This window comes from Hippopotamus amphibius, chromosome 5 (genome assembly GCF_030028045.1).
Source record: "Hippopotamus amphibius kiboko isolate mHipAmp2 chromosome 5, mHipAmp2.hap2, whole genome shotgun sequence".
NCBI classification, from domain to species: domain Eukaryota; kingdom Metazoa; phylum Chordata; class Mammalia; order Artiodactyla; family Hippopotamidae; genus Hippopotamus; species Hippopotamus amphibius.
In genome coordinates this window covers 79,191,286-79,207,859 of record NC_080190.1, presented here as the reverse complement: position 1 = coordinate 79,207,859, position 16,574 = coordinate 79,191,286, and the positions used below count along the sequence as shown (strand labels likewise).

At 47.2% G+C, this 16,574-nt stretch overlaps 1 protein-coding gene across 3 annotated transcripts in view; it reads right to left on the bottom strand.

Annotated features, from left to right (window-relative positions):
• The window catches only part of GALNT2 (polypeptide N-acetylgalactosaminyltransferase 2), a 176,674-nt gene that overhangs the window by 26,326 nt on the left and 133,774 nt on the right, over positions 1-16,574 (bottom strand). For all 3 annotated transcript variants that reach the window (XM_057734932.1, XM_057734933.1, XM_057734934.1), the window contains 5 exons: positions 11,620-11,718; positions 11,270-11,337; positions 10,946-11,011; positions 4,001-4,122; positions 1,862-1,949 (listed from right to left, as the gene is read on the bottom strand). In XM_057734932.1, coding sequence (XP_057590915.1) covers positions 1,862-1,949; positions 4,001-4,122; positions 10,946-11,011; positions 11,270-11,337; positions 11,620-11,718 — 443 coding nt within the window. The remainder of the gene's footprint in view (positions 1-1,861; positions 1,950-4,000; positions 4,123-10,945; positions 11,012-11,269; positions 11,338-11,619; positions 11,719-16,574) is intronic.

Here is a 16,574-nt window from a genome sequence, read left to right as displayed (position 1 = left end):
CCAATGTCACAGTTTTTACTGTCTTCTTTTTTGATATCAGTTGACCCTCAGCCTGTGTGTCTGTCTGGAATAGTCCGTCTTCTAATCTGTTCAAAACGTTAGAGGTGGGAAAAGAAGCCCCTTAGTTTACACAAAGAAACTGGGGTTCTGGGCTGCTGGGGAAAAAAAAAAAAAAAAAAAAAAGAGCTCACTTATCTCAGGTGTGAAGAACCAATACTGAATAAAATACACACGGAAGGCAAAGGCTCTGACATCTCTTCTACATCTCTTTTTACAGCAGACTGTGCTCAGTTCTTAGCTCTCAGCCTAGTTCTAAGAGGCCAGGCTGCCAACCAGCTGCGTTTCAGACCAGGAAGCATTTACCACTGGGCTGTGCGGGAGCCCTGCGGGCCACAGGTCACCCCCCTACACACATAGTCCTGGGGACACAGGGGAGCTTGCGGGCCACAGGTCACCCCCATACACAGAGTCCTGGGGACACAGGGGAGCCTGCGGGCCACAGGTCACCCCCATACACACACAGTCCTAGGGACACAGGGGAGCCTACGGGCCACAGGTCACCACCATACACACAGAGTCCTGGGGACACAGGGGAGCCTGCGGGCCACAGGTCACCCCCATACACACATAGTCCTGGGGACACAGGGGAGCCTGCGGGCCACAGGTCACCCCCATACACAGAGTCCTGGGGACACAGGGGAGCCTGCGGGCCACAGGTCACCCCCATACACACAGTCCCTGGAACACAGGGGAGCCTGCGGGCCACAGGTCACCACCATACACACAGAGTCCTGGGGACACAGGGGAGTCTGTGGGCCACAGGTCACCCCCATACATATAGTCCCTGGAACACAGGGGAGCCTGCGGGCCACAGGTCAGCCCCATACACACAGTCCTGGGGACACAGGGACAACAGTAGGAGCCCAGCCCTTCAGGCAGGGCTCATATGACTCCTGTACACCCATCAGCTTCATGAAGCTCCTCACAAGAACAGCAGTTCCCCAGGTGGAGTCCAGGAGCCCCTGGGGTCCTCAGGCCCTTTCAGAGGGTCTGTGACGTCAAAACTCCTTTCATATTTATACTAAGGCCCCTTTCAATCTCATTTTTCCAAAGGGCAGGATGGAGTCCTCTGGAAGCTGCAGGACAGGAGATGCCAGCGTGGACGGGCGGCACAGGTGTGCCTCCATCACCGCGTGCTCTCACCGTTTCTCGGCCTTCCTAACACAGCAAACGCTGATCGGCACAGCCCACGTGAACAGAGTTCTCTGGGGCCTTCGATAATTTTTAAGAAGGTGAAGAGAGCATTAGACAAATCACTGTGGGACCCTGCGGAGGGAGGGCTTGAGGGGTCACACCTGAGCCGTGAGGACCCCCAGGGAACGGGTGGGGTTATTCAGACAAAAGGTTCCCCAGAGGCGGCGGGATGTGGGTGGCCGGTGGGGAGGAGGGGCCGACAGCCAGGCTGTGGGAGCCCTGCGCTCTGCAGGCCTCGGGGCCCAGCAGGCAGGGGTGAGCCAGGTGGATGGGTTTACGGCAGGAGACGGAGGCTATGGTGGGGGGGGGGGGGGGGGGCGCGGGTGCAGAGGCAGAACCCTGTCAGCCTGGAGTCTCCACACCAGCTCCCGTGGGGATGGCTCTGTACACCAAGCCGCACGTCACCGCAGCGACACGAGGCCCAACAGATGAGAAGGACGGGAACTGTGGCCGCCGTCCAAGGGAGGCGAGGCCGTTCCGGTCCCCTGGTGAGCCCCACGCGTGGAGCACAGGGGCGCCCTCGGCCGCGGCCCCGCACGGCCGCGTGCAGGCGCTGTCCCTGTCCCTGTGACCCGCGCAGACGGGCCGGGCCCCGAGCAGTACCTACCGCCTTTTAAGTCTGCGGACGCGCCCACGTACTGAAAGTTGTCCATGTTGATGACATCGATGATGGGGGACACGACGCGGGTCCTGTCCTGAAACGCAGTGAAGCCAAGAGCAGGTGTCAGAGCCGACCGGGACCCGTGTGGGGGTGGGGGGACACCCTCCCCCCCCCCGCCACCCTCTGCCCTGGGCCGCCCTGCGCTGTGCCAGGGGTCGGGGGCGCAGAGGACGCTGCCCCAGAGGAGGTGCCCGAGGGCGGGGGGCCGCCCCGCGTGTGTTCCCTGGGCTGAGGGCAAGTATCTCCCGGCACCACTCCTGATCTTTCTTTTTTCCCTCATAGCTAGGAGCAAATGTCAATTTTTATGAATTCCAAAGGAGTTAAGAGTTGCTGACTGCATCTCCGAAAGCACCAGCATGAGACTACAGTGTTTTATTTAGTGTTTTCCCAGATGTCAAACTTCAACCACGGAGTAACTTTCACTCTGAAAGAATCTAAGCTCAGCTGTACTTAAACATCAGTAATTTGTGAGCTGCGGGAAACCTCCGGAAAGGACCCACGGCTGAGACGTCCACACATCAAAGTACAGCAGGGACACATCCACAGGCCTGGGAGCAGTGTGGTGTGGAGGCTCCAACCTCATCACAGCAGATGGTGACCGAACCGACTCGAGAACCCAGAGCCTGAGTCTGTCTCACCGGTGATTCTACCAAACACAAAACATTCCCTTAGGCTGAGGCCTTTCTTTATGCCACGACGTCACTGCTCTGGTAAGACTCTGTGAACACAAGGCCTTTGAACTTGCCTGCCCTCTTTACGCTGGGCTGGTAGATGCTGGGGAGGGCACTGCCCCACACCCACAGGGAACGTAAGGGGGACACCTCCCTGAGCCGTGGACAGAACCTGACCCAGCCAGAGAGACTTCGGAAAACAAGAGAGGAACAGAACCAGCAGAGAGACGCACAGAACACATCACAGGATCACACTCAGAGAGCAGCGGAAAGCTCCACGCCGCCAGCTGCAGGTTTCCAGTGCGGCGCCCGAGAGCAGAGGGCACCGTCCTCCCTGCCCGGCTCGGCCCAGGGATGGCGCCGCAGACCTGACCTGCCCCACGTCTGAGTCCACTCCCTTCATTCTGATTTCTTTTGATAGGATTGGAATGAGTAAGAATGACTATTCTTAACTCTTCCCCTCCTTGCTTCAAGAGGGGAGGCTAGTTAAATAATTCCGACAGTCCGACCACGAAGCATGTGGCCTCCCTGTGCCCAGATATCTTGGTGCAGCTTTCATTCTGCTTCTGCGTCCCCGGGGCACAGCCGGGTGGGGGTGTGCAACGTGCGCACGCAGGGGCTCAGGGAGGGACTCAGTGAAACCCGCTTTGCAGCGCGGGCTCGGCCCCCTGTATGCCTTTCGGTTAAGTGATGAGGGTTCCCTGAGCCCCAGTTCCCTCAACTGTGAAACGGGCGTGAAATCTGGAGTGAGGTAACGCATAAAGCGCCCAGCACGTAGGAAGCACTCAGTCAACGGCAGCAAACATGACGATCGCCACACTAGTAGTTTGCGTTATTTCATGTTTCATGACTCACTGCCCATCAGCGATCCTTGCTATGGTGCAAAAAATGACTTGTTCCTTTAATATTTCTGCAGGACTTTCATGACATTTGCTTTATTGTCCCAAGGAAGTGCTCTCTCAGCAGGGAGGAAAGAAAGTCAATAAAGCAGGCAGAAAGCAAGAGAGTCATCACAAAAGGCCGAACGTAACACTACCGCTGGTGCTTCTAGAAGGTACAGGGGCACAATCCTGGCTCACCCGACGGCCTCACGCGTCCCTGTGTGGCTGGGGCTGCCCTTGCCCACAAGCCGCAGCCCGGGTCTCCGGGCAGCACGGCCGGGCTGGGGGCCCTGCGGGGGGGGGTCCCCGTCTCTCTGCCCCCTCTGAGCTCAGAGTCAGTGCAAAGCTTCAAGCAGGGAAGGAAGACCCGCCTAGGGCGAGGGCTGTCTTAGAGGAACCAGGCTCTCACCCGCCCCTGCTCACCCTGGTCTCCTACCTGCCAAATGATTTTTCCCCCACTGATAGATTCCGACAGTGGATAAAATACTCATAGGACAACATCCCAGAGGCCCTTGCCCTGGCCGCACCCTCACCTCGGCCACCCTCTCCAGGAGGGGCTCCAGCCAGTGCTCGTTGCACTCGCAGTGGCTGTCCAGGAACGTCAGGACCTTGGCCTGGGCCGCGTCGGCCCCCCGCACCCGTGAGCGCATCAGGCCTGTGGAGGGAGTTCACAAACACGTCAGGGGAGAACCCCGGGGAACCCGAGAAAAAGGAACGAGGACGGCAACCCCCCAGCACCTGCCCTGATACCTCCCCACACAGCCCCCTCGCTGGGCACAGAGTTTATCGTGAACCTGCTTGGAGGGATTGATACCACCTTGAGGTTACTCAGACGAGGGTTCTGTCTGGACCTTTTTGGTAACTTAACTGGGTGACTGAGAAAACAACTTGGAACTACTGCCTTATGAGGAAGGCTTTTACATCATTGAAGTCTCCTTTATCAAGCAACTGAAATGCGGAACTTCTACAACTGCTTTCCTTTGACACAGCAACAGAGTTTCTTAATTAACTGGGCTAAGGGATGTGTCACCCAGACACTTCAAGTGCTAATGCAGCCGATTTTAATGGCGATAATTTAATGATAACAGAGTTGTGAATATCTTTGTCTTCTAAGACTTACCACAAGCCAAAATAACATAAATGACAGAGCCCAGCTGTTTGGCTTTTACACAAAATTAGATACACTATTGGTCAAAGTACACAATGTATATAGTTGTGATCTATTAATAATATCATTTTTATTATCGCACATAGTATGTTCATCACTAGATGGTGTGGTCACACGTGGCTTCTGCTATGTACGCTGGGCTTTACACATGGAGAGGATGAGATTTTTCACAACCAGGGAGGACAGTGTTGTGAGTTCTTTATGCAGCGCGGTGGTCAAAAAGGATTTGCAATGATTCTTAAAGAACTGCATGCTCGAGTAGGAGAAAAAGGCCAACGATTTCTAGTTCTAGTATCATGAAGCAGCTTGTAACAGGCAAACCCTCTCTCAGAGAACAAGTATAAACTTAGCAAAATAGAAAATGCAACTATTGGAAAGGGCTAGAGTAGCCAGGGGCAGGCAGAAACTAGAGGGCATTCACCCTTAAAAGAAGAAAATCACACAGAGTGAAATCCCTGTTTACATGGTATTTTCCCCCGATGTTACTCTCCAAGCCACTGCAATGCAGCCTCTTTGGCTTGAGGTGTCAGAGGGAAGAGTCTGGGGTTTCCAGAGTGGCTGAAAACAGAAGGAAGAGATCCTGGGAAGGAGGTAAGTCCTAAATCTGGTGAGAACTGCCCTTAAATCCTTGGCTGACTCCTGAAACTGCAGGCACAGGGGAGACCCCAAGGAGTCCATGGAGAGAAACAATTAGAAGACAGAAAGAATTAAGATTTCAGCTGGAATCAAGGACACAATTTCTGGCACTTAGAAGGGCCTGGTAAACACCTCAGTTCTACAGAAACTCCAGAGGGAACACATGTAGGAATGCAGACTACGTCTCAGATTCACCCAAGATTTACTCAGCCTAGCAAAAGCACAAGGACGAGCCTATGCAAGTTCAAGGTCATGAGTTAATAATTTAATTGCCCAGTGTAACAAAGATCAACACTCTAGAGAAAGATAACAGAATCCAGTGCCTCTACAACATACCATTCACAATATCTAATATAAAATTTAAAAAATTAGCAGACGAGAAGAGAAAAATGTGATCCACATTCAAGAGAAGAAAAGTCAATAGAAACTCACCCTGAGATGACTCAGATGTTGAAATTAATAGGTGAGGATTTTAAAGCAGGTATTTAACTATGTCCAAGAACTCCAAGGAAATGAAGATCGGAATGCACGAACATGGGGAATCTCAGGAGAGAAACGAAAACTACAAGACTTATATGGATATTTCAGAACTGAAAACTGCAATTATTTGAAATGAAAAATTCACTGAGTGGGCTTAACAGCAGATTAGAGATGTCAGAAGGACCAGTGAACTTAAAGATGGATCAACAGAAATTGATCTATGTGGTAAACACAGAGAAAAAAGTACTGAAAGAGAAAAAAAGCCTAAGTAACCTATGGACAATATCAAGTGGTATAACGTGTGCATCTAGAGTCCAAGAATGAGCCATAAAAAAACATATGAAGAAATAACTGGGTTGGCCAAAAATTTCCCAAATTTGGTGAAAACTTCAATTTACTTATTCAAAGGGATCAGCACACCTGCAGCAGGATAAATAAAAAGCATCAGGGGACTTCCTTGGTGGTGCAGTGGTTAAGAATCTGCCTGCCAGTGCAGGGGACACGGGTTCGAGCCCTGCTCCAGGAAGATCCCACATGCCTCAGAGCAACTAAACCCATGCGCCACAACTATTGAGCCTGTGCTCTAGATCTAGAGCCCATGAGCCACAACTATTGAGCCTGTGTGCCGCAACTGCTGAAACCCACGCACCTAGAGCCCATGCTTTGCAATAAGAGAAGCCACTGCAATAAGGAGCCCACGCGCCGCAATGAAGAATAGCCCCTGCTCGCCAAAGCTAGAGAAAGCCTATGTGCAGCAACGAAGACCCAATGCAGCCAATAAATTAATTAATTTAAAAAAGACCCAATGCAGCCAAAAATAAGTTAATTAATTAAATTTTATATTTTCAAAACAAGAGCTTTGACTAAAAAAAGAAAAGAAAAAAGAAAAAGAAAATCAGACCTAGGGAGGTCACAGTCAAATTGCTAAAAAAAGATAAAGAGATAATCTGGAAATCAGTGAGAGGAAACAACCCATAACATACAAAGAATCAACCATGCAGATGACAACTACATTCTAAACGGAAAAACAGAGGCCAGAAGACACTGGAATGACATTTTTACAGGGCGGAAAGAAAAACTAATGGTCAACTCAGAATTCTATTCAGAGAAAATACTCTTCAGTAATAAAGGAGAAAGAAAGACTTTTCAGATAAATAGAAATTGAGGGATCTTATTTCCTACAAGAAAAAAATAAAGCTCTAAAGGTTCTCTGGGCTGAAGGGAAATGACACTAGAGGGAAATCTGAATCTATGGGAAAAAATGAAGATACTAGAAACGAAAAATACGAGGATAAATTTTACAGTCCATTCATATATTCTAATTTCTTAAGATAACTGAGTATTTAAAGCAAACTTTTTTTTTAATTTAACGTTTATTAAAAATTTTAAAAAGAAGAAAACAATTACTATAGCATCAATAACAAGCAAAACTTAGAAATTATTCTAACATATTTGGGATAAAGCAAACATTTTAACACTGCATTGCGGGGCTTAAAACATATCGTAACAATACATGAAGCAAAACACACGACAACAACAGTACACAGGACAGGGAATGGAAATGGCAACAGTACATAGGACAGGGAATAGAAATGGAATTACACTGTTGCAAAGTTCTTACATTTAATGTAAAGTCGTATTGACTCTAAATAGGCTGTTACAAGTTAAAGATGCATGTTGTAATCCTCAGAGCAACTACTAAAAGAAATGTATAGCTAAAAAGCTACAAGAAAAATTAAAATGGAACACTAAAAAAAAAAAATATATATATATATAATATTACAAAGCTATAGTAATTAAAACAGTATGGCCTTGGCATAAAAACAGGCACATAGATCAACAAGATAGAACGGAGAGACCAAAAATAAACACACACACACACACACACACACACACACACACACACACGGCCATTAATTTACAACAAAGGAACCAAGAATACACAACGGAGAAAGGACGGTCTCTTCAATAAATGATGTTGGGAAACTGGACAGCCACATGCAAAAGTATGAAACTGGACCCCCTATCTCTCATCACACACAAAAAATCAACTCAAAATGGATTAAAGACTTGAATGTTGAGACCTGAAACCATAAAACTTCTACAAAAAAATATAGGTAAGCTTCTTGACATCAGTGGTGGCAATAATTTTTTTAATTTGACACCAAAGCAAAGGCAGCAAAAGCAAAAATAAACAAATGGGATTACATCAAACTAAAAAGCTTCTGCGGAGCAAAAATAAACTATTCACAAAATGAAAAGGCAACCTATGGAATGGGAGAGAGTATTTGCAAATTATATAACTGATAAGGGATTAATACCCAAAATATACAGAGAACTCATATAACTCAATAGCAATATCAAAAACAAAAATGAAAGCAAAATAATCTGATTAAAAATGGTCAGAGGAATTGAAAAGACATTTTTTCCAAAGAAGACATACAAATGGACAATAGGTATATGAAGAGGTGCCCAATATCACTAATCATCAGGTGATTCAAACCAAAACTATAATAAGATATCACCTCACACTTGTCTGAATGGCTCTCATCAAAAAGACAAGAGATATCAAGGTTGGTGAGGATGGAGAAAAGGGAACCCTGTGCACTTTTGGTGGGACTGTCACTGTGAAAAACAGTATGGAGGGTCTTCAAAAATTAAAAGTATAACTACCATATGATCCAGCAATTTCAAGGAAATAATACCACTATCTTGAAGCGATATCTGCACCCCCATGTTCATTGTAGCATTATTTATAACAGCCAAGAAATGGAAGCAACCTGAATGTCCACTGATGGATGAACTGATAAAGAAAATGCAATATACACACACATACAGAGGAATATTATTCAGCCATAAATAAAGACATCCTGCCATTTGCAGCAACAACATAGATGGAACTTGAGAGCATTATGCTACGTGAAATAAACCAGACAGAGAATGACAAACACTCTATGAGCTCACTAATATGCGGAATCTAAAAACAACTTATAGATAACAGAGAACAGATTGGTGGTTGCTAGAGGTGGGGGCAAGGGAACCGGGTGAATGTGGTCAAAGGTACAAACTTCCAGTTACAAGACAGATAAGTTCTGGGGATGTGATGTACAGCATGGAGACTACGGTTAATAATACTGTATCATATGTTTGAAAGTTGCCATGAGAGTAGATCTTAAAAGTTCTTATCACAAGAAAAAAAATTTGTGACTGTGTGACTGTGTTAACTAAACTTATTGTGGTGAGCACTTCACAATATATACATATATCAAATCGTTATGTTGTACACCGCAAACAAATACAATGCCATGTGTCAATTATATCTCAATAAATCGGAAAAAATCAATTCATCAGGTAGGATAGTAGGAACGGAGGAATAAAAAGCACACAGGACAAATAGAGAGCTTGACCTATGAATGTGGTTTTGGCTCCACTACTGTCATTAAATAGCTGGATGACCTTGAAAAGGCCACTTAGCCTCTTTCAGCTTTAATATTTCCATCTGTACAAAGAAAAGGACTGGGTTTTCAACTTTCAAAGTACATCAGTATTATCAAAATGCAGATGTCCAGGCCCCAGCCCTAGAAATCCAAACCTTTTTATTCAATTGCAGGTAGGGTCAAGGCGTGGTCTTCTTTTAAATTCCCCAAGTGATTGTAATGAAGAGCCAGATTAAGAATCGCTGGCACAATTAAATCCCTGGCACTAAATGACCCCAAGGCCAGGATTTTAAGCAACTGATTTTCTCTGCCCCTAGCAGCATCGCTTTGAGCCCTTGTGTATATGTTTAACTACATGGGACACACACACAAGCACACAAACATTTGTGTGTGTGCATTTTCTGACTCATTCCACATAGGTCTACCATAATCTGGCTTCCCACAGCCACCCCTCCTCACTCCTCCCTGAAACAACGTCTCGATGTGGGTTCTGTGAACAGCCTAATTTAAAAGCACATGGAAGGTTTATATTTAGAAGCACTGCTTTTGATTTCTAAGCAGGTTAAAGGCACTCTCTGATAAAGCTAGCATGTGGTTGGTTGGTTACAAAATGCCAACATGAAAGCTAACTTCTTTTTTTCCCTGTGCCAGCAGACACTTTGGGTTTGAATTCAACAAGTTATTATGCAGTTTCTTTAGAAACAAATACAATGCAAGAGTTTGGTTTAATCTCAGCTTGGGGGACAGATATGAGTCCAGCAAACAGCTTGCTTAGGGGCAGGGCTGGCCCCATGGTTCATGCATCTTGAGCATCTGCACTGATGATCTTAAGTCAGTTAAAATATGGTGTTGATGACATCGCCCTAACAGGCTCACCCACTTTATTGGCTGCTTAGATTCTTGCTAAGAAAAACTGCATTCCCTCACTCCAGCTGGACTGCACACGGGACCAGAAGAAAGACAATGTTCACAGATCAAAGGACACAGCCAGCACTCCAGGATCAAACGTCATCCTCAAACAGCAAAAACGGAACATGTTTTAAAGCTCTGCCATTCTCCTACAGAAAGATTTCTCAGGACCATGTCAGAGCAGAGAATCCAGCCACAGGCTCTGTACCAGCATGGATGCACTGGATGTTAATTACATTGTGATTTTCAGCTTCCTTGCCAGACACTTCAAAGAAATGTTTTCCCCTCTGGAGTCTCTTTTATAACTGCCAATAAAGTGGACTCGATGAGCTCAGCTCCAGCAAAGACAAGAGTGACAGCAAGCAGGTTTCGAGGCTGGCATTTGCAAAATCCAATATGCATGTAATTACAGCGCTCTTTCCCTTTTTTTGGATGGTTCACCTTGGGCAGCCTGTCAAACGTGAACCCCAGTTATTTTATCAGATGCCTGGAGCATGGAGTCATTAAAATTCTCATTGCTAAATCTCTGTTTTTCTTCTTAATTCTAGTACTCAAGGGACTGATGAGACATCCTAGGTTGTGAAAGAAAGAGAGAAGCCAGTTTTCTAAACGCATGAATAAAAACGTAACTTGAACTCTTGCCTTAGTACACAAACAATTTCAATTAGTTAAGCTTCCAATGTCCTTCCTATGTTTACTTGGGAGAGGCTCCCAAGAGGTTCTGCTGGAGGGAGGCAGACAAAAGATGAGACAGTTAATTGTTCTTGTAGCTGAAACATTTCTTCATGTTATTACTGGGCTCAGGAAAAGTCAGAATTCAACTGTCTTGGTATTAAGAAAAGTCTTACCTTCTCGCCGATCGTTTCTGAGAACCCGCACTTTCTCAATTTTCCCCAAGAGAGCCCCATCTTCAGCTAGGAAAAGAAAAGAAACAAAGCTTTTGAACCTGAAGTTAACGGAGGGCTTGGTATGCAGAGACGGTGATTCTCCATCACCTATGGGCTGACGAGCCCCTCGGGGAATCAGAGGGGCACCCTCTTTCTGTGGCCCCGACCTCTGGCCTTTTCTTGAGACCCATCCTTACCACCCACAGCCCAGGAAGGCTGGCACCCAGGAGAAGGGCCAGACAGAGGGGAGTCTGGGGGGGGGGGAGGGGGTCGGTCTCTACTCACGGTCACTGCTGTAGTCATCCACCAGGATGATTTCTTTTATCAGGTGGGGTGGGCTTTTCTTAAGCACACTGAGGAAAGGTAGAAAGACAAAGTTGCAGGCCTTTCAGGGGTATGACTGGGGCGGGGTGGGGGGGGGGATTCTCATCCCTTGGCACCAGTCTTGGTTGGAGGAGCCACCAGCCCCTCCTGCCTCCTGTGATGCAGTCAGGTGACCTGTCTGCACCCTCAGAGACAGCCGCGGCCTGGCGGCACCGGGGACCCAGCCCTTGTTCAGCATCTCTGCCGGGAAGCCCCCCACCCTGTGCATGAGCTGCAATGGGCAGGCAACGTGTAGCAGCTGCCAGCCTCACCTGACCACTGTCCTCAGCAAGGCCGATCTGGCTTCATTGTGGAACGTGATCACCACGCTGGTGGCCGGCAGATCCACCCGCCACTGCTTCCTCTGACACCTGCAGGGAGAGAAAGACCGACCTGAACGACAAGCCTGGACCAGCCCCTGGCAAGGGCCCCAACAGCGCAGGCAGCTGGCCCTGCAGGAGGGGCACTCGGTGTGACCTGTTGTCTGCAGGAGACCTGGCCTGTTCTGAGAAACAGCAACAAGGAAGGAAACAGGAAAACACAACCAGAGCAACGTTTTAAAAGATGAAAGATTTCAGCAAAAAGTAACATATTGAGAACATCTTTCTAACATGTTGAAAAAAAAAAAGTGTGTTTCAAAACAGTGAAATCCCATTTAGTCTCACATGCAGATACACCTCTATAGATGTGCTTTTCACAGTTCACAGTGGTTATTTCTGAGGGATAGAAGCAACTGTGCACCGCTGCTCTTTTCTCGCTTCCTACTTTGCCTGCAGCGAGCATGTGAACTGTTACCCTGCTGACAGCTCCCCCAATCCTGGACTGCAGAACATATGCCCCTCACCTCGCCAGACCACGTCCAAACGACGTAGGTGACCGCAGAGCAGGTTGGTGCGGGCGAGGGAAGGATGGGTGAGCACCTGAGCCCGTCCGCTCCCTCCATCCACTTTCAGCAGTACTGAAAGAACCCAGGAACGCTCTGAATAAAGTTGACTCAAGCCTGTAAACTATGGGCAGATTGCGACAGGCACTTGTCACGTCTGGTCTCTGCAGACAGACACAAGGCTGCAAGGGCCCTGAACGGCTGTTTCAAAACACAGGACTCTATAGCCCTAGGCCAGCACCCACTGGGAGACAGAAAGGACCAGTAAAGGGAGCTCAGGCTCAGCAGAACCCATCATAAGAGACCCTTCGAGTTCCTCGAAGGCTCCATGAACTTGAAGAACATGCCAGTGTAGAGGCGATGCAGCAGAGAATCCTCAGAGAACAGGTGGGCTGGCTTATAGCTTGCGAGGACTTCTGCAAACAGTCCAATTGTGGTGTGAGCGCGTTCAGGGAGTTACCAGGCTGGTGGTACTACTGATGCCAGGAGGGGAAAGGGGTGGGCCAGACAGCTAAAGCATCTTTGGCCCCTGGAAGCAGTTCTCAACCAGTCATTTTGTACCCAAGGTGGAGAGGGTGATGGTCTTGCCTGCAGTAGGGCAGGGACCATCACCAGCCCCCAGGATGTGTTCCCTCCATGCTGCATTTACCATTTGGGGGTCCCTGCACTGGCATCACTTCAGTGATTTCCACTGAAGAAGCCAGAAAACCTTCCATGGGGCCAATACATTTTCAAGAGCTTGTTTTACCCCTTAGCTCTTAATGTAACTGACCACAGCTGTAAGTGATCTGCTCCCAGAATTAAAGGTATCTGTATTAGATGGGAAATCAGTAGGAAAAGGAGAAAGATTAAAAAAAAAAAATCTTTGGAGCTCAGCCATGCCTTGGAGGAAAACGGTCCACAGACACTGATTTTCCCTCATGACTGGGAAAACGATTTCAGAGAGCAAATTTTGAAAATGAGCAAGGAGAACAGCACAATTAAAAAGCAGTTAGGTCAGATCACAAAATGGGCTTCCTTTGTTTATTTCGTTACATCGATAGCTGGATTTTAATTAACCACGAGAAAACTACATAATATACCAGTCACCGTTTGGGAAAAGAATGCATTCTGGAATTAACGTCACAGATCATCATAGCTCCTGAGGGCTCTCTTTAATGACAAGTTGATTGATTGGCTAGGGTTGTTGTTTTTTAAATTTCAAGAATTCACCACTTGTTAGATTAAGGAAGTAAGAAACTGCAAGGTTCAACTGTAAACAAATTACCAACAAATGTCATTCCCAAGAACCCAATCTGCAACGTTAATGAAGTAAGAACCCCAGGATAGGAGGCCGGTACCCTCGGCCATCAGGCCTCACCCCGCACAGTGGGGAGGGCTCAGCCCAGCAGATGGAGCAGAATGACTTTCTGAGCTTGGGCTGCAGCAGCCACGTGAGAATCAAAAAGAGAGAAGGGAGCATTCTTCAGGCTCAAAGTGTAGTAAACTTGGCGGATCCAATCATGTCCTATTCTCTCATTTTCTGTTTCTCTGCAGGAGCCTCGTCTCCCATGAGCACTTGGAATTCTCAAGGGGCTCTGGAAACATTTTTCAGAACACGCAGGGCTGCTGCACTCACATCGTTTTATTAAAATTCCTCTACACAGTCATTGGATACCGAGTTTTGCTAGGATTTGGCAATCAGGAAACTTAAGAGGTATATCCCATTCCTAAGGTAGAAAGGGAGGACAAGTACTAACTGAGAAATATCTTTTACCCCCGAGTTTGAGTGTTATATGTGAGTATACGAATTCAGATCCTAAGTCTTCACACTGAGCCAAGAAGAAAAGGGGGGGGGGGGTGTTTGAAGAATGCCTTTAAAAAGAAGCAGAATAAATCTTGCATGAAACAGCTCTGTCCCTGCCAAGCAATCTTCTCTGCTCCAGAGCTGGTGAAAGAACGCCCTCCAGATATGGAAACCCTCCAGGGGAGCTGGCTGCCAGGGGCACCTTCATCCTTGAGCTTCTTTGGGAATGAGAGAAGCTGGGGTTTATTTGGAGTCGGCAGCAAGGAGAGTCTGCAGTCAGTTCCGTTCTCCCTCCCGGACGACGCAGCAGAAGCAGCGTGATGCCAAGGATGGGCTTTGGGGTCAAGTTCACTTGAGTTTCCAAGGGTCATTCTGGTAACTTCCTGTCCAATAAAACGGGGACTTTAAAAAACTGGACACAATGACTTTTTAAAATCTCTCATTTAGCTTTAAATTTCTCTGAGACCAGATGGCTACTGCATCTGAACTTTGAATCCACTGACATCAAGTGCAGTGAGCTCCTGAGCCCTTGGGGTGCAGAACGAACCTGCCTCTGGGGAGGCTTTTCTTTGACGCAGATGCTACACTTGCGGTGGTCAAGACATTGATGAAACAATCAAACGCACAACCTCAGACTGGGAAGCTAGAGGCTCTGTTTAATAAGGTGAAAGGCTGCTCTGCAGTGTGGAGAGGGGCACAGAAACACGCCTTTTACCCCACGCCCCCAGCGTGCCTCCCTAGCCCCACGCTAGCTGGTCTGGCCTGTGGTAACCTTGGTAACTGAGTGATCTAAGGTGATGCATCCTTCCTCATTTGTAAAAATGGCCCTTACAACCTTTTTTTCTTTAATGTTATTATTCTTTTTTTTTTTTTAATTTTTTAAAACTTTTTTATTGCACTGTGTGGCATTTGGAATCTTAGTTCTCCAACCAGAGATCAAACCCGCGCCCCCTGCCATGGAAGCATGGAGTCTTAACCACTGGACCACCAGGGAAGTCCGGCCCTTACAATCTTGCCTGGTTATTGGGACGATCAAATAATGAAGAAGGACTCTGAATACTGGAAAGGTCCCTGTCGTCCTAATAAGGGTTATCATATGCACGTGGCAGCTGTGTGCCAACGGTGCCTTGTGGGGCTGGCCTAGGCGTCTTCTCAACCCCCCTCTGAAGCCAGCAGGGTCCCTGGAGAGGGATGTGTAGACCCCGCAACCCTAAGCATTCAACACCAGGATCATTCACGGTATTTCAAGGTTCTGGTTGCTGTCAGGTGTACTTCTCATCACAAATTATTAAACTGGCATTCTGGATTCATTCAGTCTATGATTTTAGTTTGAGTCTACCCCTGAAAGACAAATCTAGCTTTGATCTGCTAAGAAAAATACAAAGCAAAGCATGGGGGGAAAAAAAAACAAACATAAAAAATGTATTTTCCTGAGTTCACAAAGCTAAGGATCAAGTCTTGGACCATTATCAACTCAGCATGGTAACCAACAGTCCCGTTGCCTTCGGGGAGAGAGGCAGCTGGCCTGCTTCTTCCCAGGCAAGTTCGTCATCACCACCATCATCGTGGTTACATGTGCAAGACATTTCACACATAAAATCTAGAAGATGTTATACAAGCGCTCATGTACTTTCCACTCAGCTTTTTCAAATCTTAATATTTTGCAACATTGGCATTTGATTCAGATTTTTTTTGAAGCATGTTTCAAAGTTTTATTTTACTGTTATTGAGAGTGCCACAAAGAACTGTTTTGTTTTTGTTTTTGGCCGCATTGGGTCCTCGTTGTGGCATGCAGGGCTCTTCGTTGCGGTCTTCTCTCTAGTTGTGGCATGTGGGCTCAGTAGTTGCGGTGCACAGGCTTAGTTGCCCTGCAGCATGTGGGATCTTAGTTCTTTGAACAGGGATCAGACCTGTATCCCCTGTATTGGAAGGCAGATTCTTAACCACTGGACCACCAGGGAAGTCCCTGATTTAGATTTTTTAAATGAAATAAAACCTGACATGTAATAGTTATAGTCCCGACGTGTCCTCCCAAACTCAAACCCCATCTTCACCAGTGGTAACCACTCCCCTAAATTTGATACATCGGTACTCCTATGTGTGTCTTCAACAAACTACATGTGTACATCTTCACAAATAACATATAGTATTGTTCTGCATACGTTCAAAATGTGCATGGGTGACACTACACTGTGGCTTGCTTTCTCCGCCTTTGGGAATGTACCTGTTTTGACACCCACGGCTCTATTTCATTGACACCCACTGCTACACAGCTGTCCCTTGTAGGAACACACAACTTTCAATCCCTTTCTGCTGATGGCCAGTTTCTCTCTGTTAGGAGCAATGCAACCGTGGACACTGTCTTTTTGCATATGTGAGAAAGTCTCTCTGCCTCATGTGCCCACAGGTAGGGCTGCTGGTCGTAGATTTACTCGATTCAGCAAACTGACCTCCGAAGGCTTTTCCCAGCTTCATCCCACCCACCAGGGCAGCATTCACGCCACTCCACAGTCTCACCACCCCTTGACAGCATCAGATTTTTACATTTTGCCAACCAG